Raw genomic sequence first — 25,203 nt, 5'->3', positions numbered from 1 at the left:
TTATGTAAAGTTTCCATAAATACTTTCTAGTATGTACTAAGCTATTTTCCTGCATTTTCGATCTTGTCATTCATTAAAATTTGCTTTTCTGAATATTCGTAAACTAGTAGGCTAAAGAAAGATTTTGCTGAATAAAAGAAATAATTTTTAGTGATTTTTAAAAAAGAAATAAGAGTAAACGTGTTTTTTTGTATCTGAGGAAACTGCTAATATAATTTTCAAAACATGGATTATAGTGCTGGATTTCGAAACCCAAAACCACTTCGGAAAATTTAAGCTCAAGCCTGTTCTGTTATAAATGAAAATTCTAAAAATGCTTGCTTAAAATCAGATGTTTTTTCAGAATTATATATAATTATGTCCTCATAACAGAAAAACTGGATTTTTTTCCTAAATTATCTTAAATCTAAATTGCTTAAAAGAATCCACTTAAGAATTGTGTTAAGTGCATTTTCATTTTCAAATTTTTGAAGGAATTTTTACAAAAAATAAAGAAACCTTATTTGGAGTATAATGAAAGCGCATAGATAAAGTTTTTGAAAGTAATACTGGGACAGAGAAAATTAAAAAACTGCATACTTCCCTTACTACATTGGGATGATGCAAAAGACAATAAATAAAATTTTGCAACTTAGCATTTATCAACAAAAAAAGTTTTTTATACAATAAGATTTTATTTGAAATAAATGCGAAAATTAATGCACTATAAAATGCTTTACATTAAATAAAAATTAATGATTTCCATATTATATTGCCCAACGAAAATTGATGCTTTTCATACTATATTATGATGATGTGGAAGATAATAAATAAAATTTTGCAACTGTACATGTATCAACCAAAAAAATAAAGTTTTAAGAAGTTTTTAATACAATAAGCTTTTATTTAAAATAAGTGAAAACATTAATACACTAGAATGAGAAAAATAATTTACCATACAGTTTAGGCGGAATAATAGATAAAATAATTGAATTTGCAGAATTCATTTACAATTTTATATGGCGAATAATAGAAATGTGGGTGTCCATGATGAGTTAAGAAGGATAACGGCTTTACATTTGAGAATACAATTCAGTTAATAAGCAAATTAAAAAAGATGACAGCTGATACATTTGACAATAAAATTAAATTAAGAGATTTTGTTATTCAGGTGCTCCACTCTTTTCTTATTCGAGATATAAAATTTTAGATGATTTCTTAAATAGAATCATTTAATGTATTATTCCCATTAAATTAAACAATAAATTATTTTTCTGCTTTTCTGCTTTTAGTGCATTATTTATCATAGCCACTTTAAATAAAAGCTTATTCTATAATTTTTTTAAAACCGAATTTTATTTTCTGTTTTTAAATCTTAGTTACACGTTATCATTGATGACATTTTTCGTTATTATTAGAACACAAGCAATACATTAAGAGAAAATTATGAAATAGAGGAAAATAAGTGAACGTCATTCAAAGAAAGAAGAAGTCGCTTTGTATATTCAAGACCGGAAAGTGGATGTGATAAGAATATTACGTAGCGAACATTTTAGTTGAAGCTAAAATGAAAAAAACGATTACTGCCAATTTACCATTAAGTGTGCTAAGATGGTAAACTTCATCATTAAGTGCATCAAAATGTCAAACTCAAAATACTTCTATCATCTACTCCCGACTGCAGCACATTTAAAAAAAATATGGAAAATCTCTAGATAAAAATTTTTTTATCGTTTTTGCTTTAAGAGAGGGCGAAAAGTCTGCTTTGTAATCTATGAAAATTTTAGAACTTTATAGCCAATACGTTTTTAGATGTTGAAATTTTAAAATCATAAACGTCAAATAATCCAAAATTTTCTAGAAATTTTCAAAATTTCACTAAAACTTCCAAAATTAATTTACAGTTTTCACACAAGTTTCATTAAAAAGTTGTTCAGTTTGGTAGTAGACATGTGCAAAAAATGGGTTTAAACATTAAATTATATAAAAAAAAGTTAAATCGAATTTTGAAAAAAAAAAAAAATCACTTCGCTCCATTGCATTTTCATTTACCAATAGTGGGTGTATAAAATTTGAACTCAATAGCTTATCAGGAAGTGGGTTAAAAAAACGATCACAAAATTCCACCCATAGCGAAACACTGTCAGTGAACTGAATAAAAGTTTATAATTAACCATAAGGTAAACAAAAGATTCATGTATCTCTACAATTTCACGAGTATAAAATTATCCCTAAAAACTGATCTGTTAGCGCATTGTTAAGTGGCGCATCAACGACTGAAAATCAGTTTTTTTTGTGAAAATATACTATAAAAGATTACAAATGGCTTCGAGAAACCTTTTGAAAAGAATCGCATTAAAAATGTAAATAATATTAATGCAAAAAAGAATGGATGATGTCTTATAGCAAGACTTTTGTTCTGTTTATTTGTTTTCAGACTGTCACCTTTAAAAACCCGAACGAATTCAAATGAAAAGGTAATTAACTGAAATTTGAAAAATTAATTTTGTCGAGTTAATTAACAGCTTTGTTTTTTCCATGTAGTCATTTTAAAGTGGCAAACTGAGGCAAACGAAATAGTTAAAAAATTAGAGACAATTGGGACGGTCACTAACCTGCTACTGATTTAAATCTCGCATGATGATCGACGAACCGAAGATAGTTAACAATTTGGAGTGCATCATCTTTATTTTCCCACCAAATAAACACATAAATTAAATAGCTCTGGAGAGATGTAACCTAATTTATCTCTCTCTTTTTTTCCTTAGGCGCGCATTTAGATTTTATAATTCCAAACGGGATAATGCCCCCAAACTATGAAGTAGATGACTTTTTTTTTCACAAAGGATTTAAAAATACCACTTGCAAATAAGAGAGATTTTAAATATGCAAGTCACATTTTAATAAATGTTGAGATTTGAAAAGATGTCATTACCGCAGGGCTCAATAAGATACATATATATCTTCTCGAGAATGTAGCTAAATACTCGTGTAGCAAAAACGCAGATATTCTCAATAAACAACAATAACAATAATTCTTTAAATGACAGGTCAAATTAAAATTGCGCGTTAATAATAATACAGATCTACCATACTAAAATGAGATTAAGCGAAGACATACAAGTTCTATAGCAATATAAGAATATCTCATCGAGAAATTAAATTTTCTGCATTCAACTTAATCTATAATCAGTTTCACATGTCTGTTCGTTGTACCTGTAATAATCACAAGTAATGTAAAATCAGTATTCCGCTGGAATTTCAGGGGTATAGCATTGTTACAAGAGAGCATAAGCACACTCCAATGAAGCGTGCTCATAATTTTCATTGGTATTTCATTGGTAGCAGCTTCATAAATTTTTATCTCGATAATTTTATAATATGAAAGGGATGAAGAAACGTCTTGTTTATCCTGGCTTAATAATACTAAATTTAAAAATATTTTAAAATAAAATATAGATACGGGATGTATAATCGCATTATTTCCTCATAAAAATAATTTCAAAAATTGGAAATTTAAAATTTTCCCTTGAATATTCAAGGGAAATATTTTTTCCAGTGTTGCTTTTGGGAAAAAGCAGTAGAAAAACACTTATATTGGCTTTAATTATTACTTTCCATCAACTTACTTATTGAAAATTGATTATTATTTGATTTAAAAATCAAATTTAAATGTGTTAAACTTCTAGAAAACTTTTATGATGTTAGATTGCAGATATATTGTAACGGTTCATTCATCTAGTATACAGTGTTTCCTGGGTTAATTATGTATTTTCTGTAATTTCAATTAAGCAGATGAGATTGGTTTCATACTGAAAGGTAAAATTTCGGCTTTCTCAAAAATGTCGAAGAAATTTTTGTCTAATATAAGGATTTTACAATAGGGATTATAAGACTATTTTTTAAATGTTCTTTTATTATCATCTGAATTTAGGACCAAGAAAATACCAATGGCTGAGCTTGCAAGAGCTCCCTTTCTTTTGTTATGTTTGTATATTCTTTATCGTTGCATTCTTTTTTGTTTTATTACAAATATTTCTTCTCAAATAAAAATTTTCGTAAATGTTTTTCATCCATGTCTTCTGCTAAACTGGAGTCGTCAAGATTTAGCTGTTTCTACCACTCCTTATCCACGATTTTATTTTGCAACTTTTGGTTTCGTTAGGAGGGAATCTAAACTCTTAGTCGCCCTACAATCGAACTGCTTATTTTCTCTTTACTTCTGTGAAATATCGATTCAGATTTATCTATTGTTAACTTTTTCTTTAGCTGGCTTCTTGCAGCGAGTAACTATAAGTGGATGCAGGCACTCTATAACTTCATAACCTCATTTTCCATCGAGACCATTGTATTGAAAAGCCTTGGTGGGCGTCTGTGCCCGCCTTTTGCAAAAATAAACAATATGAGTTGAGCAGACACGACTACGCTCAAATACCCAACAGGACGTTCCAGTCATTGCGCAAAGGGCTACCACAGGTCAAGGAAATGGAACGTGATATCTCTCCTTTTATTCTCACTTTTAACCACCCTTCTATTGTAACTGAAGTCGGATTTTATTCACTTAATGCTTTTTATTTTGACTTTTTATACCCATTAGTGGACAAGATTCGGTGTAATTTATGTTCTTCCACTATTCTTAGAGAGCATGCATTTGTTGATCTTCTAGGATTCGTTTCATGACAAATGTGGTGCAAGTACCCTCTGGCTTTGTGATGAACAGGGTTCCTTTGAAAGGAAAATAGATGGCACGTTCTACTTAAATTGTTTTTAAAGTCTTACAGGAAGCTCTTAATCCTTTTGTACTCAATGGACAGGTTAAGTTTACGAAGCGTGATGTGCGCATGAATACACAATGGTAAATGCTCAAGTAACGGATCACGTAGTGAACACATTCAAAATACAGTTTGCTTTTCTTTATAGAGTTGGCTGCGTCCAAGGAGATTTAGCATTTTAAGCTATTAAGAAGTAATCTGCGTGCTTGTTTTCCATTGTTTTTTGATGATGCTGTTTTATAAAGATACAGATTTTTTAGATAGGGGCAGGATACGTTGAAATGTAAATTTTTATTTATCATGTCACGTATATGTGAATATTATATAACACGTATGTGTATATGTGATATATGTATACGTATGTATAACATGTATATGTATATGTGATATATGTAAATCAATGGAATTTGGAGACACTCACATTATTTCTGTAATTAACTTCAAATCACACATTTTTAGTTAAGCAAAATTTTGTTTTATGCACTGTTAAAATTTATATGACTGATATAAATATATCCGTAGCCGTTCTAATCTGTATAGTGTTAACGGTGCTAGCTGTCGTTCTTCGTCGGGCCCGGATTCGAATCTTGGAGAAGTCTTGGATGTTTGTTAGCGTATAGTAGCTGTAGGCCGAAATCGAAAGGTTCGGTTATAGAAGAAGAGGGGTGAGATCATCGGATCTGTCTACCGAGGTATTTTTGCATCAAAATTGATACAGAGCTTTCCTTTCCTCCCGATCTAATCTGGTCGCCACCTCCGATGTTCCCTGGGTTTTGACTATTCCAGAAGAATGCATTAATTTCAAGTTTCCGGTCATTTGGAGCAACAACATAAATGTATATGTCCATCAAAAAGGAAATAATCTAAATGGTTGAGGTATACGGTTTTCAGCTTGGCTTGGCCTGCAAAATATTTAAGTGCTCAGTATTAGTCAATAAGCCGGTAAGATTTCAGTGGCTTTCATACCTTTTCTTGATATAAGAAATTCCATATGAAAACTCCCACCATCTCATCCTGCACTCCTCCAAGATTGTTCGACCTATATCTATATGAAATAGCACTGTATGGGTTCTTATGTTTTTGAACTTTTTTATATTTTCTTTTCTTCCATGAATCTTTTATAAAGATTCTTGAAAGACACAGGGCAGCATTTTCGATGGTTTAAACGTTTGATAGAATTTTTGATCCCGATATATGCAATTTCTGGTTCCACAACAATACCTTCATTTACGTTAGAAAAATATATTTCTCAGACATGTAAATTTTATTACTTTTATGTCCTATCTAATCAAAGTTCCTCCTTGAATCCTAACTTAATGAGCAAGATATAATTCTCCTTTACTCATAAGTGCGTTTTTGATGACTTTTCTGGGGTTAGTGATACTCAAACTAAATACCGTTATTTATTCCATCAGTAAAGGAAGAGCGATATTTTGTACAGTACATTTGCAAGCTAAGGAAAATAGTAATTTTTATTCCAGGTATGGTTTTTATAACCAAAATCTTGTAAGAAGATTTAAAAATTTTTCAGTGTTCTGTTCGCTTCCAGCGAAAATTGATGATACTGAAGGGAACACTGTTTTTCTGTAGCTCCTGTATTGAAATGAAAACGTTTATTGTAATTTAAAGTTCTATTTAACGAAATTTATAGCTCACATTTCATAGGAATCACTTTCATATTATCAGGTGATGTAAGCAAATGGCATTATTCAGAAACTGGGAAGGAGGCTGTTGATGACAAATATTTTGTTCCTTTACATCTAAAACATTTGTTTTTCGAATATAACAGATATAATCTTTGTTAAACAATAACATACAAAAGTGAAAACATTCCCTCTCAATTTTGTTTTAAAGTTCTAAGAATTATAATACGTTTTTAAACAAATTAATGAAATATGTAGAAGAATTCCAACTTACTAACCTCCGAACTACAAATATATTTATTATTATAATTTGCCTTTTCTTAATACTTTTTTCTGAATAACTTCTCCACTCATCTTAACATAGGCCCAGCAGCGGCCGAGCGGTAAAGTCGCTGAACACTGGTAGTTCGGTCCGAGGTTCGAACTCCGCGAACGGACTGGGTGCATGGGTGTTTTCGTGGATTTCCCCATGTGTAACGTGTATACGAGCCAGTTTCCCTTAGAAAGTCCTCCACGAAGGCATCCCTCCCCTTAGGCAGATAGCCCTAGTGTGCTTTGCCATAATTAAATACACACACACACATCTTAACATAAAGGATAATGCACCGAAGGCGAGGAAATTTTTGCCTTTATTTCCAATTATTAAGGACAGAGCAAAATTGTTTCAAAATATGTTTATACATATTGCTTTCCTAAAAAGACTGTGATGTAAACTAAAGGCTTTATAAAATTGAATTTTTAACTCTAATATTTAAAATAAAAAGTCACTTTTACTACCAAAAAGCACGAATAATTCCATCTGTATTTTTGGACGTAATGTTCTTAAAAAGCGTGAAGTAGATTTGTAAGGTTTTTAAATTCAATTAAGTTATTATCTTATGTTTTAAATTTTACTTTTCTTTCTACTTTTTATCACCTTTTATCAGGACGTAAATGAGATACTCGTACTAAATACCGCCACAATAACTGAAACAAAGAAATTAAACAAGTTTTCGTTTACTTAATTTCACTTTTTGATCGTAAATATGCACTTTATCATCCAAGACTGGCTCTTGTTTAGAAGTTTCAGCAAAATTTATATTACATTTTAACACCTATCAACAAAGTTTTGCTCGTCTTTTGAAGATTTGACATAAAGGAAATTTAAGAAAAATTAAATACTTTTTTCACTTATTTTTTCCTCCTGAATCCGAATGCTCTTATTTAGAAATTACAATTTCATTTTCAGATGATTTGCTAGGTGACCCAGTTATTGTAGCTGTCAGGTCAGCATTGCAGCTTTAAGTTTTGGAAGTTTTAAGTCTCTGCTTAGTTTAATGGAGCTTGTGTTATTTTATGTGATTCATTGACGGGAAAAAGAACAGACCTTGAGATGTCGAATGCTACTTTCTATCCTGTGTACTTAACTTTATCGTGTGTTCAGGCTGAAACACACTCGGGGCTTTGGATTGATTGGATGGCAGTGGTATAAAAGAAGGTATCTTTCTGAAAGTAGATCCGGGTGCATCAACGTGTTCTTTTTCTTTCTGGCATGCTTTGCAAACAGATGGGGTTAAACAGAAATAGCAGTCTGCTGTATGACGAATAGGTTCTCGCCATAGCATAGGCACTCCAAACATCATACAGCAAACTTTTCCATGTACGTATTGTCGCGATGCATAAACCGTCAGGGGTTGCATTTTCACTTTATTTAAAATTTTAGACTAAGTAGGAATAAAGAAAAGAATGTTCAGTATCTCTGAAGTTGTTCGAAGTTTGTTAATGTTGGGAGAAAGTTTGTAAACACGTTTCTTTTTCGAAGAAAATGAAAATAAATTTTTGAGTGAGACAGTCTTCACATTCCTTCTAACCATGGTTGCCCGTTACGAGCAACCATGAAAAAAAATTCATAGAAATCGAAAGATTCATAGAAGAAAGGAAAATATAAAAAAGTATAAAAACATAAGAACCCATACAGTCTATTTCATATAGGTATAGGTTCTCATAGGTCGGCAGTGGACAGCCGGGTACCGTAAGCAGAAGATGCTGTCGACAGAGCGAGCGGAATATGCTTTTTCTGACAAAACTGAAACCACAAAAAAAAAGCAAACTCTCTCTTTTACGAAATAACTCTGGAGCTGTTCTCATCGTGTTTTGTTCCAAAGTTTTGAGCGTATCGAAAAGACTCCCTGGATTCTTATTTGCCCGAAATTTTCAGAGCGTCTCTCGATTGTTTACAGGTATAATGTTGAAATCTGGTTTTACTGGTATAATGTGAATTGATTGTTTACAGGTATAATGTCGAAGACCTGGGAAAATTTGTTGAAAATTCTCAGGTTGTGACTTGGAACGTGATCCATTACCATCTAGGGGGTGGCCAGCGACGGACAGTCGATGCATAACAATACACGTACAATTAGACGAGTGGGAACTTTGAGCGAGGGATTACCACGTTCCACTTTTTTCCAGGAATGAAACCAGTTTCCCTCGCACCACCATGAGATAAAATAAAGAGTTGAGAAAGGTGTGTGAATAAAGGTCACGTTCATTTTTCCGAGGAATACTATATGGTCGTCAGAAAAATAGTTGAAGTCTATATACTATTCACGGAGGTAGATAAACAATTGGTGCAGCTTCCATGAGGAGCCAAGATTCCGTTCTGATCTTCAGTTTTGCATGCAAAGTACGAGGAGTTAACTTTTATTGCTTCAGCACAGCGCATTTTCTAGATTCAAAATTAAATTTCCTCGTATGTGTAGAAAATCTCTATTGCTTGTTTACACACGTCCATGGTGTGAGTTTTATCAGAACCTCGAAATAAAAATTTTAACATGCATACAACGCAGCAACCACACTCACAACACAAAAATATCAAGCAACACAAGGTACTTCGAACAGGAGCTTACAAATACTCAGGTGCATGAAGACTGACTGAATGCGTTCCCAAATTATAAAGAATGATGCAGTGGAGTGTTGCGGAATTGTATGGCTACAATCACTAATGTTCATGTTACGCAATAAACCTTCTTTCCGTTTTGTTGCTATGATGACACATGAGGTGAAATGTTCTTGAACGTTTTAATGTTTTTATTTTGATGCCGCATATCAGTCAAAGTTTCTTTACACTTGCTGTAACCTTCATACCACGAGGTCCGGCATTTTCAGCTCCGCTGATAAAAGTGGACAAATTTTTTACTCACAATTTAACCCACAAAATTTTTCTTTTAGTTCAATTAAAATCATTATCACAATTAAGATAGACTACGTTTCTTCGCAAAGGGTAACATTTTTATTATTTTCTTGCAAACTTTCTATGTTTCAGTGACGATCTTTGAGTTTTAGATAACTGCAGTTCTCCGCACGGGAGGGTATGCGGGTCCAGAGTCGTAGCTAGGGTTTTCAGAGTCCGGGAACTAGTGACGATTTCGCGTTCGCCTCTTGTTTGCCAAGAATGGAAAATATTTCCTTCTAAAATTTTTTACAGTAATTCAGCGGCCCCTGGATGCAGAGCCCAGAAACAGATGTCCCTCCTTTGCTCCCCCTAGCTGCACTTTTGTGCGGGCCTCTATTAATGCTAATGATTAAAATTACCTACGTTAACCTTATCGAGTGATAATACTGCTCATATTTCTATAAATGCTGCCATGTTACTACGATACTGCATGGTGCCTAGCAGCGTTTCACACATAGCCTGATGCTGATAGATAAACTTCAGCTTCTAGTTCTGTAACACCAAATGAAAGTTTGGAATGGTTTACTTGGATTATGGCAAAAGACACGAGAACTATCTGTCAATTCAAAACAAAGGGGAGGGACGCCTTCGTGAAAGACTTTCTGAGGAAAACTGGCTCGTATCTATGCTACACATGGAAAAAATTATAAAAACACCCACGCGGTCAGCCCATTCATCGGAATTCGAACTCAAATCGAACTGCCAGTGTGCAGTGAGTTTGTCGCTCGACCACTAGTGAGCCACCAAAAAGAGACCCAATTGAAAATCTCTAATGTCATTTCTTGATCAGCACACTCAGTTTAGTAAAGATAGGGCAATTAATAAAGCTATGCCAATCTGTAAAAAATGGGCATAAAAAGTAATAGAGGGAAGCATAATATTTCAGCACGAAAAAAATCTTTATGTAGTTTTAAAGGTATTTTTTTACAATTGGAGTATCCAAATTTAACTCAAACATGTTCATTTGAAATTTTGCATGCGTGGTGCTGGTGTGTTTCTCTTCTACTCTTTCATTAATGAATAAATTTTATCGCACATTGATAGAAACAATCTCTAAAACCGTATTAAGTCATTACCAAGTAATTATTTTAAATTTTCTTAATTACATTCAATTTTCTACTTTCAACGTGAAGAAAATAAAAGTAAATTTTTAAGTGCCCAAACCGTCCAGTTGAAATACAATAGATAATTATTAATGGCGCATTAACCTTTCTCTATAACATATTAGTTTAAAAATCACTTATATTCAACTAATCTCTACATATTGTTACGAATTTGGTATTTAAAAAGCTAATGTTAGTTCAATTATAAATTAAATGGTTTTATTTCTCGCGCAATACAGCGCGTGACGAATATTAAAAGAAAGCTAAGCCGGAAAATTGAAAATACAAGAGCGCGTGCATTAAATAAATAAATATCTCTTTTTGATTTCGAGAAAGTACTGGAAAATTCTAGCGCGTGATTTTAAAATCTTATAAAAGGAGGAAAACATCTCAGTTTGTAGTAGTTGCTTTGCTGTTGTTTAGAAAACTGCTGTTGTTGATTATAGCGAATTCGCGGATTAGCGTTCTTTAGCTGTTTTGAATTACGTTCTATTGTACATTTGAGTAGTTAAAAGATAACTACTGTGAGATATTGTAATACTGCATGATAATTTGAGAAAATTTAAGCATTTTTGTTGTGATAATAATAAATTTTTGTTCATTTTTCATCGGACTTGTGCATTCATTTCATAACGAACCCGTACGCACCCAACAATTTTTGGTGTCAGAAGTGGGATTTGAATGCCAATAACAAGAGCGATGGAAGAGCAATTAAGGCAGTTAATATCAGCCTTTGCCTCATTTAAAGAAGAAATTAAAGAGGAAATGAAATTGAGCCAGGAATCCATTAAGGAAGAAATGAAATTGGGCCAGGAATCCGTTAAGGACGAAATGAAAGCCGTTCAAGCTGGTCAAGAAGAAATGAAAAGAGAAATTACTTGCATAATAGAAAATAAATTTGAAGCTATGGAAGGCAGAATTGACGCAGTTGAAAATAAAGTTGGACATATTGAAGAAAAAGTTTCTTCCGTAAAAGATCATATTGAAGAAAGAGTTTCTTCGGTGAAAGAAGAAATAGAAGAAAGAGTTTCTTCTGTAAAAGAACATATAGAAGGGAGAGTTTCTGCTGTGGAGGAACGAATTGAAGGAAGAGTTTGTGCCGTCCAACACCAAATCGAACAACAAATTGATGAGAGAGTTTCTGCAGTTGCCAAAGAAATGGATACTTTAAAGAAATTCGTAGCGTCGGCAGGGAGCAGGAGTGATGATTTTAAATTCTTACCAATGCCTGCTCGTCCACCTCTGAAGCTATCCACATATGATGGGAAGACCTCCTGGCAGGTGTATAAGACACAATTTTCTATCGTGGCGGATGCGAATGGATGGGATTCCCAAGCTAAGGCCTGTCATCTCGCCGCTTCTCTAAGAGCCGACGCAGCGGATATCCTTCAGACTCTTCCCGAAAACAAAAGGTTAGATTTCGAAGCTCTGTCCGGCGCCTTGGAGTTGCGCTTTGGGGAGAAGTGTTTAAAAGACTACAGCAGGCTCCAATTAAAATCTCGTCAACAGAAGCCTACCGAAACACTTCAGGAGCTCGCCGCGGATGTTGAAAGGCTGTCCCATCTCGCCTTTTCGGAATGCCCGACAGAAACAAGGGAAATCCTGTCCTTGCAATACTTTATCGACGGCATCCGAGATACTGAAATACAGAAAGCTCTACGAATGGCGGATGTAAAAGATTTAAAAAGTGCTCTAGTGTACGCCATGAAATTTGAGGCAGCCCAGCAAGCCTCTCGTCGAGACCACCACCCAGTCAGAGCTGCTCAAGTCCAGGAGCCAGGGGATCAAGTCACCGCTCGACTTGACGATTTAACTAGACAACTGAACGCCTTGAGACGGAATATTGGTGAAAAGAAACCGACCGTTAAGTGCTGGAACTGCGGTGCTGAAGGACACATACGACGAAACTGCAAAACACCCCAGGGTACTGATGTTAAGACCGCTTCTAACAAGCAGCAGGGAAACTAATTAGTGGCCATCTCGCGGGGCGGAGGTTGCCAGATAATGAAAAGCCACCGTTTAAAGCGCTTCAGATTTCTGCAGTGAGAGGCGGCAGTAATGGACTTTTCATAATAGGACATATTAATGGAGTTCCGTGCAATATGACTATAGATACAGGAGCCAACGTCACCATCATCCGAAAAGATTTGGCTCAACAACTAGGAAACAAACTTATCTGGACGCCGCCCTGCGTTACCCTCCAGACTGTGTCCGGTGAGAAGATCGACATCGACGGAAAAGTAAATGTTAACATCACGTTTGGAAGTGCCGCTTACCATCACACGGCATATGTAGCAGAGATCACTGATTCTTGCATACTCGGATTGGACTTTCTAAGGAAATACAATTTTTCCTTGGATTTTAAAAATAACGAATTGCATTCTACATCTGAGGACATAGCGTTATTTCTCGTTAATGATGAAGAAGTTAAATCTGTCCATAAAATCATAGCACAAGACTATATCACAATACCGTAAAGAACAGAAATTTTACTTCCTGGATCCATAGCCGAAAATAGAAATTTCCGCTACGGCATCATAGAATATCCCAATAACTGTAATATCCCAAAAGGAGTACTAGTAGCCTCAACACTCGTCGACCTATCCAGAACGGTTATCCCGGTGAGAGTCGCCAATGTAACTGAAAAGTCGAGAGTTATTAAGAAAGGTGAAGTGGTTGCAACATGTACTCCAGTAACCAGCGTTGAAAGAAAGAGTAACATCCTAGAATCCGTGTCCTCAGAGAGCATTACATCGGAGTTATTGCAGAATGCACAATTAAACGATAAAGAGAAAAATGCTGCCGATCGCGTCATTAAAGATCTTCAAGTTGTTTTCTCCCGCTCGTCTTCTGACGTGGGTCGAACTAGTTTGACACAACATAGAATAAATACTGGCGATCATCCCCCGATCAAGCAACATCCAAGACGTCTACCGTTTGCTAAACAGAAAGAGGTGCGAACACTGTTAAAAGATATGGAAGAAGGCGATGTCATCGAGCCTTCAGCGAGTCCATGGGCATCTCCCATCGTTCTCGTCAGAAAGAAAGACGGCTCAACAAGATTTTGCGTTGACTATCGCCGGTTGAATGAGGTTACGAAGAAAGACAGTTACCCTCTTCCTAGAATTGATGACATTCTAGACACTCTTTCTGGAAGCAAGTGGTTCTCAACACTTGATTTAAAGAGTGGGTATTGGCAGGTAGAAATCCATCCTGATGACCGAGAAAAGACGGCATTTACTACGGGACAAGGACTTTGGCAGTTCAAAGTTATGCCGTTTGGACTGTGTAATGCGCCGGCAACATTCGAACGTCTTATGGAGACTGTTTTGAAAGGCCTTTCCTACGAAGCCTGTCTGATATACCTGGACGATATCATCATCGTCGGAAAGAGTTTTGAAGAGCATCTAGAAAATCTTAGAAAGGTGCTTCAGAAACTGAAAGAGGCCAATCTGAAGCTGACTCCCGCTAAATGCAAATTGTTTCGAAAGGAAGTGACTTACCTGGGACATGTCATCTCTGCAGAAGGTGTGCGCACGGATCCTGAAAAGGTATCAGCGGTTAAATCCTGGACGCGTCCTGAAAATGTCCATCAGCTGAGAAGCTTCCTAGGGCTTTGCATCTACTATAGGAGATTCGTGAAGAACTTTTCTTCCATTGCAAGACCACTTCACAAGCTGACAGAGAGCAAGCAAAGATTCTTGTGGACAAAGGAATGCGAGGATGCATTTAACAACTTAAAGGAAGCTTTAACATCTGCTCCAATCCTGACGTATTCTCAGCTCGACAGACCATTTATTCTCGACACCGACGCGAGCAATGAAAGTGTCGGTGCTGTTTTGTCCCAAGAAATAGACGGCCAAGAACGTGTAGTAGCTTACTGGAGCAAGTGCCTGTCTAAACCGGAGAGGAATTACTGTGTCACAAGGAAAGAGTTGCTCGCCATAGTCAAAGCTGTAGAACATTTTCATCATTATCTATACGGGAGAAAATTTCTCCTCCGCACGGACCATGCCTCATTGGCCTGGCTTTTAAATGTCAAAAATCCTGAGGGTCAAATAGCCAGGTGGATACAGAGACTCCAAGAATATGACATCACTATCCGTCATCGTACGGGATCATCACACGGGAACGCCGACGCCCTGTCTAGAAGACCTTACCAAGAAAGCTGCCGATATTGTTCCAGGGTGGAAGCGAAATACGAGCTGCTGACTCCGGTCGCAAGACAAATTACAACATCAACATCGGCTGATCGAGACCCGTGGAGTGATGATGAAGTCAGGAAAGACCAGCTGGAAGACCGCGACATTAAATCCATACTTGATTTAATAGAGTCATCAAACAGAAAACCTACATGGCAGGACATTTCTATCTGTAGTCCTACAACAAAACAATAATGGGCACTCTGGGATTCACTTCACATTCGAAACGGCGTCTTATACCGGAAATTCGAGTCGGATGATGGGAAGACGTTCCGATGGCAACTGATACTTCCAAGATCCCGGATTCCTGATGTCCTCAAAGAACTACATAACAGCCCTACAGGAGGTCACTTTGGAATTATGAAGACCTTACAGAGAGTTCGTGAGCGCTTTTACTGGAATAATGCAAAGAATGACGTGCAAAAGTGGTGCCGATCTTGCGATGCCTGTGCAGGTCGGAAAGGACCGAGGAAACGCAGACGAGGCAGACTGCAACGTTACAACGTAGGTGCGCCCTTTGAACGTATCGCCTTTGACATCTTGGGACCTCTGCCACGAACTGCTGATGGCAACAAATACATACTCGTTGTCATTGATTACTTCACCAAGTGGCCTGAAGCTTATCCTATTCCTGATCAAGAGGCAGTCACAGTAGCTGAGGTAATGATACAGCACTGGATTTCCAGGTTCGGAGTGCCTCTTCAGTTACATTCCGATCAGGGAAGGAATTTTGCCTCGGCAGTAATCAAAGAACTATGCAAACTACTTGGCATTGACAAAACTCAAACGACGCCGTTGCATCCCCAGTCGGACGGCATGGTAGAGAGGTTCAATCGAACCATCCTTAATAACCTCTCATTAGTGGTTTCCAGAAACCAACAGGACTGGGACAAGAAATTACCACTCTTTTTACTGGCTTACCTCAGTGCTGTCCACGAGACTACCGGCTATTCTCCATCACAGATGCTCTTCGGTCGTGACCTTCGTCTGCCTTGTGATCTATTGTTTGGCCGCCCTCCGGATGCTCCTTCATCGTCTGAGGAATATATTCAAGATCTCCAGGCCCGGTTTGAAGTGATGCACAATTTTGCACGAGAGCGAGTCAACTTGGCGACGGAGAAGATGAAGACCCGATACGACACAAGAGCTACTGAACATCAATTCCACGAAGGAGACAAGGTGTGGTTGTGGAATCCGACTCGACGGAAAGGACTTTGTCCGAAATTACAGTCACCTTGGGATGGGCCGTACACAGTCCTAAACAGGCTGAATGACGTCGTGGTTCGGATTCGTAAGTCTTCGAATTCTAAACCTAAAGTCGTTCATTACGACAGGTTAGCTCATTACTATGGCCATAGTACATAATGTAAATAATTGTAAATAGTATAAGACCATGGTCCATTTTGTTTTTAAATGTGTATTTGATTTGTATTTGACAGCATTTGATTTGTTTTATGTATTGCATTTATTGTTCATGTTGTTTATTATTGCAATGTAATGCTTATTAATGCATTTATGCCACAGTTGTAAGTTTAGCTTCCTGTCCAGGGATTGTACTGCCCGGGACGTGCAGTCCTTGGGAAGGGGGCAGTGTTACGAATTTGGTATTTAAAAAGCTAATGTTAGTTCAATTATAAATTAAATGGTTTTATTTCTCGCGCAATACAGCGCGTGACGAATATTAAAAGAAAGCTAAGCCGGAAAATTGAAAATACAAGAGCGCGTGCATTAAATAAATAAATATCTCTTTTTGATTTCGAGAAAGTACTGGAAAATTCTAGCGCGTGATTTTAAAATCTTATAAAAGGAGGAAAACATCTCAGTTTGTAGTAGTTGCTTTGCTGTTGTTTAGAAAACTGCTGTTGTTGATTATAGCGAATTCGCGGATTAGCGTTCTTTAGCTGTTTTGAATTACGTTCTATTGTACATTTGAGTAGTTAAAAGATAACTACTGTGAGATATTGTAATACTGCATGATAATTTGAGAAAATTTAAGCATTTTTGTTGTGATAATAATAAATTTTTGTTCATTTTTCATCGGACTTGTGCATTCATTTCATAACGAACCCGTACGCACCCAACAATATAATAAAAAGAAGAGTCTGTCTTGTGTGTGCATCTTTCTTTCGTGCTGCGCGTAAGCACGAACCCAGTGCTACGAAATTTGATACATAGGGTGCATCTAGACAACAGCCAGTTCACCTCGAAGCGATTTTTCCAAATTCGAATGATATTTTTCCTTTATTTTATGTTTTTTGATGAAATCGCATCATATCGCCGTTGTTGCTGATATATCACTGTTGCCATTGCTGCTGATATCAGCGCTATTGCCACTCGGAAAAATGAAGACGAAAAATAGCATTTTAAGAGTTTTTAATTAATATCTCTGATTTTAGCTTTTTTTTTAAGTGGATGTCGACCTTTTCCAGGACACAGAAAAGACTTGTAGAACATTTGGTGACGATAGCTATAGTAGTGACTGAGTTATTAGCGAACACAGACTTCCTTTATACCATTTGAATTTTTAAGATTTTGCACGGGAAGTTGGTTAATTTACTTACTAGTTAAGTAGTATTTGTATTAAGAACATTGCTTATTGCATTGTAATTTTTTATATTATGTTTTAATTATATATTATTTTAATGTTATAAAATATTTTGCATGATTTTTTTTAGGAAACAAATTTCTTAAATTTCCTTTATACTCTTTATACCATTTGAATTCTTAAAATTTTATAACGGGAAGTTGGTTAATATATTTATTAGGATAATTAATATTTGTATTAAAGGATATTGCTTATTTAATTAAAATTTATATATATATATATATATATATATATATAATACATTTTTATTGAAAATTTGTTTTTACTTTTTTCTCCCCCCCCCCTTTTTTTAAAATAAAGTTGTTCTGCAGAATAAAATTCTTTTTAAATTTAATGTTTGGTGTTTGTTCCCTTTAGGCATTTTCTGGTACATTTAAAATCCAGACGCAGGCTGGCCGCTTAGCGGCTAGTAATTAAAATAAATGAGATATGAAGTAAAATTTTTTTGCTTCATATATAACTTTTTTAATCTTCATATATATAAGGTTTTGCATCCAATATAACTTTCAAAAAAAGAAAAAAAAACTGTTAATTATTTTACTACCAATATTTGAGTCTCGATTAATTGGTGCTTTGTAAGGCACTACTGGAAATTCTGAAGTATTATTTCAAATAGTGCTGACTAGTTTCTTCTAGACAGCAAACAAGTACTCTTTGAGTATTAGTTAATTGTGTATCTTTTGGAGCATTTTCTAAGAGAAATTTGCTCGGATTTACAGAAGAGCTAATTACATAATGCAAGCCAGATATTTCCTATGTGGGAAATAATTTACTTATTTATTTACTTTTATGTTTTCTAGGATAAACGAATTTGAATGAAGTTAACTTAAGCTCCGGTTTCTGTCCATTACCAAGAGTTGTGAGAATGATGTATAATGTGCTGCATTTTATAGTGCTGCATGTTTTTGATCTACATTGTAAGAAGACAGTTTGACCGATAATTAAAGATTAAATCAAAATTCTTCTGTAAAACAACGTTATTTTTTCCATCGTACCTAAATCCATTTCTAGTTATGAAGTGCCACGGTGTGTTTCCCCTTTGAAATTTAATTAATATTTTGTCGCTTATACATGCACCGTGTTCTAAAATCCCTTCCCGGCGTTTTGTTTCGCCTTTATATTATGTACCTTGGTTAGAGAATATTATTTGGCTTGTTCAACGAATTTTACAAATCGTAGGTTTCCAACGGTACTGCCCCTAGTGGGTGTTGGAGTGTTCCATGGGAGGGAGGTAGCGGGTCTAGAGTAAAATGGGGGCATTGAGACATTCAAGAAAGGCGGCCGTGGCGTACCTACCCATTTAGGAAATTAATGTAATAAAATACTTCGAAAATACCTACTGTTTTTATGAATAAACATTTTATCTAGCTATCTAAAATTTTTTATCTCACTGTTATCGAGTAAATAAGCATAATGTATATATATATATATATATAATTCCGTTTAGTACTATCTGTGACAAGTCTTTGCAAGTTGTTAAGCAAAGACGTAATTTACACAATCAAGCATATTTCCAGAAAAATATGGGAACTTTTACTGACTATTTACACAGCAGGTGCACCAATGTCGAAAATAAACAAAGGTATATAAGTTGATACGTGAACAGAATTAAACCTATAAAAGGCAGAGATAGCTCTAGGAATGTTTTACTACTTTAGTGTGCTTGGCCAATAATCCATATTTGTAACTGAAATTAATAGAAGTCATCATATCCTTTATTTTTATAACTATCTATAAATCTTTTGAAAAGTTAATTTATTTAAACCGCGGCCAGTTTCGCATTTCAGAACGTCTGAATCTGAGAAGAAATGCCGGCAGTACAATATTGAGTATTTAAAGTATGGATTTAGGCCCTAGTCAACAAACCAATCATTATCTATGAGTTTAATTTGCTAAAAGATGTTTCAAATACAGATATGAAACTTTATAGACTACAAGAGAATTTGAATAAGATACATGTTGATAACAAAGGCAAAGATTTATGCTACTTTCAAGGACTGGAAAGGAAATATTTAAAATAACCAACTCTATCAAATCTTTTTGCTTCGTTTTCTTAAACAAGAAAATGATGGACTACGAGCGTCGTGTAATATTTCATTCTTAATCTCAAAAGCTGGAGAACCACACACAGTTAAGCAGAAATTAAGCTTGCCAACAGTCAGAGACGTAATTAAAACTTTTCTTCATTATGACACACCATCAGATATCACCAGAAATATTTCTCTGAGCAATAACTCGGAGTAAAGAATAGATGAAGATAATCACTATGCGATTGCTTTAAGACTTGCAAATTTTTAATTAAACTCAATGAATCAGTTCTACTAAATAGCAAAGTATTGCTCCATGAAGAAAAAAAAATATCAAGAGTTATTATTTGCTAAAAATTTGGAAACGAATTTTCAACGAATTTTTGATTAAAAAACTAAACGATTTCAAAGCGAGCAATGGCAACACTGTACGAAAAAAAATTTTCTCTCCAGCGCGCGAGACTCTGTATCGGAAATTCTAAAGATATGCTCATTTTAAAATTAATTTGCGATATTCCTGTTGAACTGAATTTTAAAGTTTGAGTACGTAGAACATGCTATTTAATAAATAAAAGTAACACAGAAAACGTTAAATAAACGCTCCTTTGGACGTAATTAAAATTACGTCTTTAAGATTTAAAAACATTTTTTTTTCTTATTATTTTTTTGCATATTTTAAAATTTTAATGAACAATTTTTTAATATTTTTTATGGTTATGTTTTTTTTATGGTTTTTTTTTTTTTTTTTTTTTTTTTTTTTTTTTTTTTTTTTTTTTTTGTATAGGGCGCGGTGGCTCAGAAAAGGCTAGGAGCCTCTGGTGCAAATTATTAAATTTGCCTAATGTTTAATACAGAGCTATGTTTTCAGTTATTGTTATTAATTTGTACTGATGAATTCAAAATTTCTCAGCAGTTATTTGCTTAAAGCTTGAATGATATGACCTGTGAATACAACTATGAAAATACTCCACAAATTTTATAAAATTTTAATTCATGAGAAAATTACCACTTTTTAGATACTGGAATTTGGAGCTTGAGTTACGCAAGCTCTGGGTGTGAGCGCATATTATTGCTTGTCAGATAATGTTATGGTGATACTTGTAGGAGGATGCGATGGCTATCTGCCTAAGGGAAGGGATGCTTGGCCTGCTTAGAGGACTTTTTAAAGGAAACTGTAGGTCGTATACACGTTACACATGGGAAAACCACGTAAACGCCCATCCAGTATCTAATTCGCTGGGATTCGAACCGCGGACCAAACTACCAGTGTTCAGTGACTCGGCCATTGTCTGCTTCATAAAGAACAGGAATGAACATAGATGAATCTGATACTTATTGCTGTTCCGTAAGTAATATGCTTGAGGATTTGGTGAGGGTAGGGCCATAATAATATTATCTAATATACCTTGTTTCCTCGCGTATTTTCCCCTTCTTTTACTAATTTTATCGTTTAAAATCAAGAGGGGAAAATTATGTGAATCATTTAACTTCAGAAAAATATAACAAAAGGAATGTAGTCATGGATAAAGTACCGCTAACAATCACAATATTATTTCTCTAAGGTACCTTCATTTCTATTTCTTTTTAAGTTGAAACTCTCCCGCTCTTATACTAGTTAGTTATCTCTGTTACTTCTTAGACCTTTAAGTCATTCATAAATAATTAGAGAAAGTGAATATGCGGCTGATTCTACAAAATTGTAAACTGAATGTCAGTTCGTGTTACTTCACCGCAATGGGTAGGTTCTTGTAGTAGGTTTGCATAAAATTCAACAGGTTTGGTGTGACCTTTGCAGGTAGTTTGCAAGGGATTGTCTTTGTTAATAAGAGGAAAACGATCATTACCTGAATGAATTCATTTTAAAGTTTATGGAATCACGTTCTCTGAATCCATTGAGGAAGGGGAAAATTACGCGAATATCTATATAAAATTTTCAGAGCCTGGCACCAAAAAGCTGAATGAAAAAATATACAAAGAAATAGTGTATATCAGCTTATAGGTTAAGGTAAACAAAAGCTTTTTATAAGAAATATGCTAATAGAGATGATTGGTATTTGCATTATTCCTATAAATGTCATCTGAGAAAGATGCCTTCTGACTTTAATTTATTATGTATTGACCCTAAATTCTGCACTTCCAAACGTAAAATTTCTTAAAATAAGGAAGTATGTTTCAAGAGAAAGTTTTCAGTACTCGGAAGCTGCAAAATTTAGCTTTTTATATGATCCACGTGCAGAAAATTTTCCAGTTAGTAAAATTTTGGTCACGCTTTTTTTAAATAAATACAAAACATTCAACATCTTCAAATGTAAAAATTTTGAAGATATTAGAAATCAAAGCTGTTGACTTAAATCACTTTTCAATAAATACTTTTAACAGAATTTAAATATTCCCTAAAACTGTTGCAAAGTTTTTTTAAACCTCAGAGATCTATTCCAAAACAAGAACAGATTTATTTGCTAATGAAATAGTTACAGGGAAACACAATTATTTAACTTTCTAATGTACTCCCTAGAAGTTTTTAAAAACTGATTTCTCATTAAAATTTGCGCTGAGGAATATTTATTGTTTAATTTATTAGCGGATAATGAATGCATTACTAAATAGATTTCTTGTTCTATAGAAAGAGTTGGTATTTGATATCCATTCTACCTTTAGAGTTGAAAGAGTTCTCATAAACTTTTGTACCTTATATTGAAAAGCTTTGAAAATGGAATTGCATTTCCAGGATCAATATTTAAACAAATAAAAGCTTGCAGCCACATTTTCGAACACTTTCTGCATCAAAAGTTTTTTTTTTTTTTTATTAAAACAATAAACATGTCGGCAAGTTGTTAATTCTGAAAACGTTGCAATTAAATTAATTTAACATAAAGCGCGTGAGAATTGTTTGGCAAATGCGCATTAATTATAATTTTTCCTTCTTTCCGCGGATTGCATAACTGTAATGTCTTTGAACTATAAGGAGTAACTAATATTTTTATTTTTACCCAAATTCCTTTCTTTCCTTCTATTACCTTAACCTCAGTTTTAGCACTGTTGTTAAGATGTGCGCAGCTGAATTTATTTTAACGTAATCTTTTACGCTTAGGTGAAATATGGGACATTCATATTTAAATAAATGCTTCACAAAAATAACATGGCATTAATAGCAATATTTACAAATCATTTAAAAAGTTATATAACTATTAAACATGAATTATTTACATGTCTCCCCAAAACAAAAGTGTAGCAAAAGTCTGCCCCGTTGACATGGCGGCAGGTAAAATGACTATTATTGTTGAACAGATATTAAATAAAATTAATTACTTGTTTGTTGATGGCAAATGAAATAAACTCACCAAAGCGTCCATTTCTTGCTTCTACCGACGAATCAGCAGGTACGTCTCTCCTCCGAACATGAGCTGCAAGGATCAGCCTAGCTGAACAGTAGATGATTAATCCTGCCAAAGGCAGAACAAGAACAAGATATTGCCACACATAATAACTTAGTACAGGACCGCTGAGGAGTTGCATGCAAATCATGAATCCAACTCTGTAACCATGAGAAGCATTTGCACCTTGAGGAACCACCAGTAAATCGTCCAAGAAACGGTAAGAGTCGGGAGACCGAGTAGTATCGTCCCTGGTCACTGCGACAGCATCGTATAAGAGCTGAGGACCTAACCATGCTAAGCAGGTAACAAGACTCGCCGCCCTGGCAGATGGTGGGGGTCTTTTGTAAACTCTCACCAAACATCTATACATAAGTCTTACTGCTAAAAGAGCCAGCAGAACAGCTCCAATTTCTGCAGCAACGAAATGTTGCAAGAGGCAATGCCTTCTAGCACCTAGAAGCAACCAGTGACCATTAGCCAACGTGTATGCAATGTATGGTGCCCAGCTACTGAGGTAAAGTACACCGGCAAGAAGAACAGCACCTGTCGTCAAGGCATGAATGCACGCCCTGGGTTGCCAAGTCAATCTTAAAAGTCCTCTTATGTTAAGAAGGTATACTGCAGATACTAAGATCAGACGAAGCATACTGGTTGCTAATACTATGAGCTCCATGATCATTTACGTCAATAAAGTTAAAGAAATACTAAAACTTTTACAGAAATTTGTTTAGACGTCTGAATTCTCTTTTTTAATAATACTTCAGAAATCTGTGCTTCCACACAAAAGAGCTAATAATTGTTCGAATTCGATTTTATGGGATCGATGAATCAGTTTTCATTGCAGTGTCTTTTGCAGCGTTAATAATCTTTCAGAATTAAATTTTCCAAAACGACTTTCAGTTTGTTTCCGGCACGTCCCTGCTGCGCGTTCCGTTATGTTCTTTTCTTTCTAAGCCCTTTCTTCTTAAGCGCGCACAGAATTTCGAACCGGATCTAGAGACTCACGAGACTCAACTGGTCAGCTAGTGGATAAGGAGAGAACGAAAACGGGGTTGGCCTTGCTCTGGTAAATGCTGCTGGCGTGCGACTCAAAACACCGCATCGTCGAAAAAATCACCCTTGCGTATCGGGGAAAATAAAAACAATGTAAAATCAAAAAAAGAAATAAAAGAAATGAATAAAAACTGGCTCGGTGAATCGCGGTCGACGAACCTGAAAATGTGGCCGAATATGGCCCGGTGGCCCATCGCCTGCGGATCCGGCTGCTTCTTCCAGGCCTCCACCCCCTCCCGAGTCAAGTGCATCCATGGCATAACGTTTTCTTTTCTTACCTTTCACGCGTCATGCATTTTCGTCGAATGTTTTAGTTTTTAGTGTTGTTTTGTTTTCGATCGAGATGCTGGTGATCGTGAATGAAGAGGTGCATGTAGAATGGTAAGTTTTTCACTTCCGTGTTGGGATTGCACAGCTTGGCGTTGTGGCAGTGAACAGTTTCTTAACTGAGAGGAAAGGAAAAGAATACCTCCACAGATCCAACGCTTTCTCACGTAAAAAAAAAAAAAAAAAAAAAAAAAAAAATCCATATTTCATTGCTGTATTGTTGTAAACATTGCTGTATTGTTGTAAACATTTCATTGCTGTATTGTTGTTGCTGTATTGTTAAAACAGTAAAAGCTGTCCTAAAGTCATACTTTAGGACAGCTTTTACTGTTTTGTAGTAGTACTTCTATGAATAAAATGCATAGAAATGTTGGTAGGTAGGAAAATTACACATGCGTTACTCGCATTTTTATATTTGTACTGTACATTTATTATATTGTCTGTCATTACAGGTTTATTATTTATATTTTTTTGAAAAACTAGCTTATATTTCTACGGAATTTTCATAGCAAAGATAATGCTATTTTAAACAAAATTAACATTCCTTTTCAAGAACTACTAAAGTAAATTAAATTTTTAATGAATAGGAAATATGTTACCATTAAAATTATTTACAAATAATATATGTGTATCTACGCAAAATGAGTAAAAAATTATTTATTTCTTTTAACCACAGACATTCTCAATTTCACATATTTCATGTTATAAATCCAATAGCTGTAGATTAAATAATGAAATTGAATAAGTAATACCCGTTATATGAAATGAAGCTCATTGACTTAAGTTTAAATTTACGCAGTAATCAATCTTAAAATGATGTTAATTCTGCACTGACGTATTCTATGCATTTCAAGGGAATCTCACACATCTCCTTCCTTTTATAAAGAAAGAAATGAATATACAC

At 35.0% G+C, this 25,203-nt stretch overlaps 1 protein-coding gene across 1 annotated transcript in view; it reads right to left on the bottom strand.

Annotated features, from left to right (window-relative positions):
- Window positions 1–24,187, bottom strand: part of LOC146995102 (uncharacterized) — a 61,900-nt gene extending 37,713 nt beyond the window's left edge. Inside the window, exon 1 of the mRNA XM_085825543.1 lies at window positions 22,884–24,187. Within this exon, the coding sequence (XP_085681669.1) occupies window positions 22,884–23,598 (715 nt within the window). The 5' untranslated portion in view covers window positions 23,599–24,187. The remainder of the gene's footprint in view (window positions 1–22,883) is intronic.
- Window positions 24,188–25,203: the final 1,016 nt, after the last annotated feature.

Source organism: Stegodyphus dumicola, chromosome 10 (genome assembly GCF_044657685.1).
Source record: "Stegodyphus dumicola isolate Sdum_Otavi_A_Nest chromosome 10, ASM4465768v1".
Lineage (NCBI taxonomy): Eukaryota > Metazoa > Arthropoda > Arachnida > Araneae > Eresidae > Stegodyphus > Stegodyphus dumicola.
Note: the sequence above shows the minus strand (reverse complement) of the source record. Positions and strands in the feature narration are given on the sequence as shown.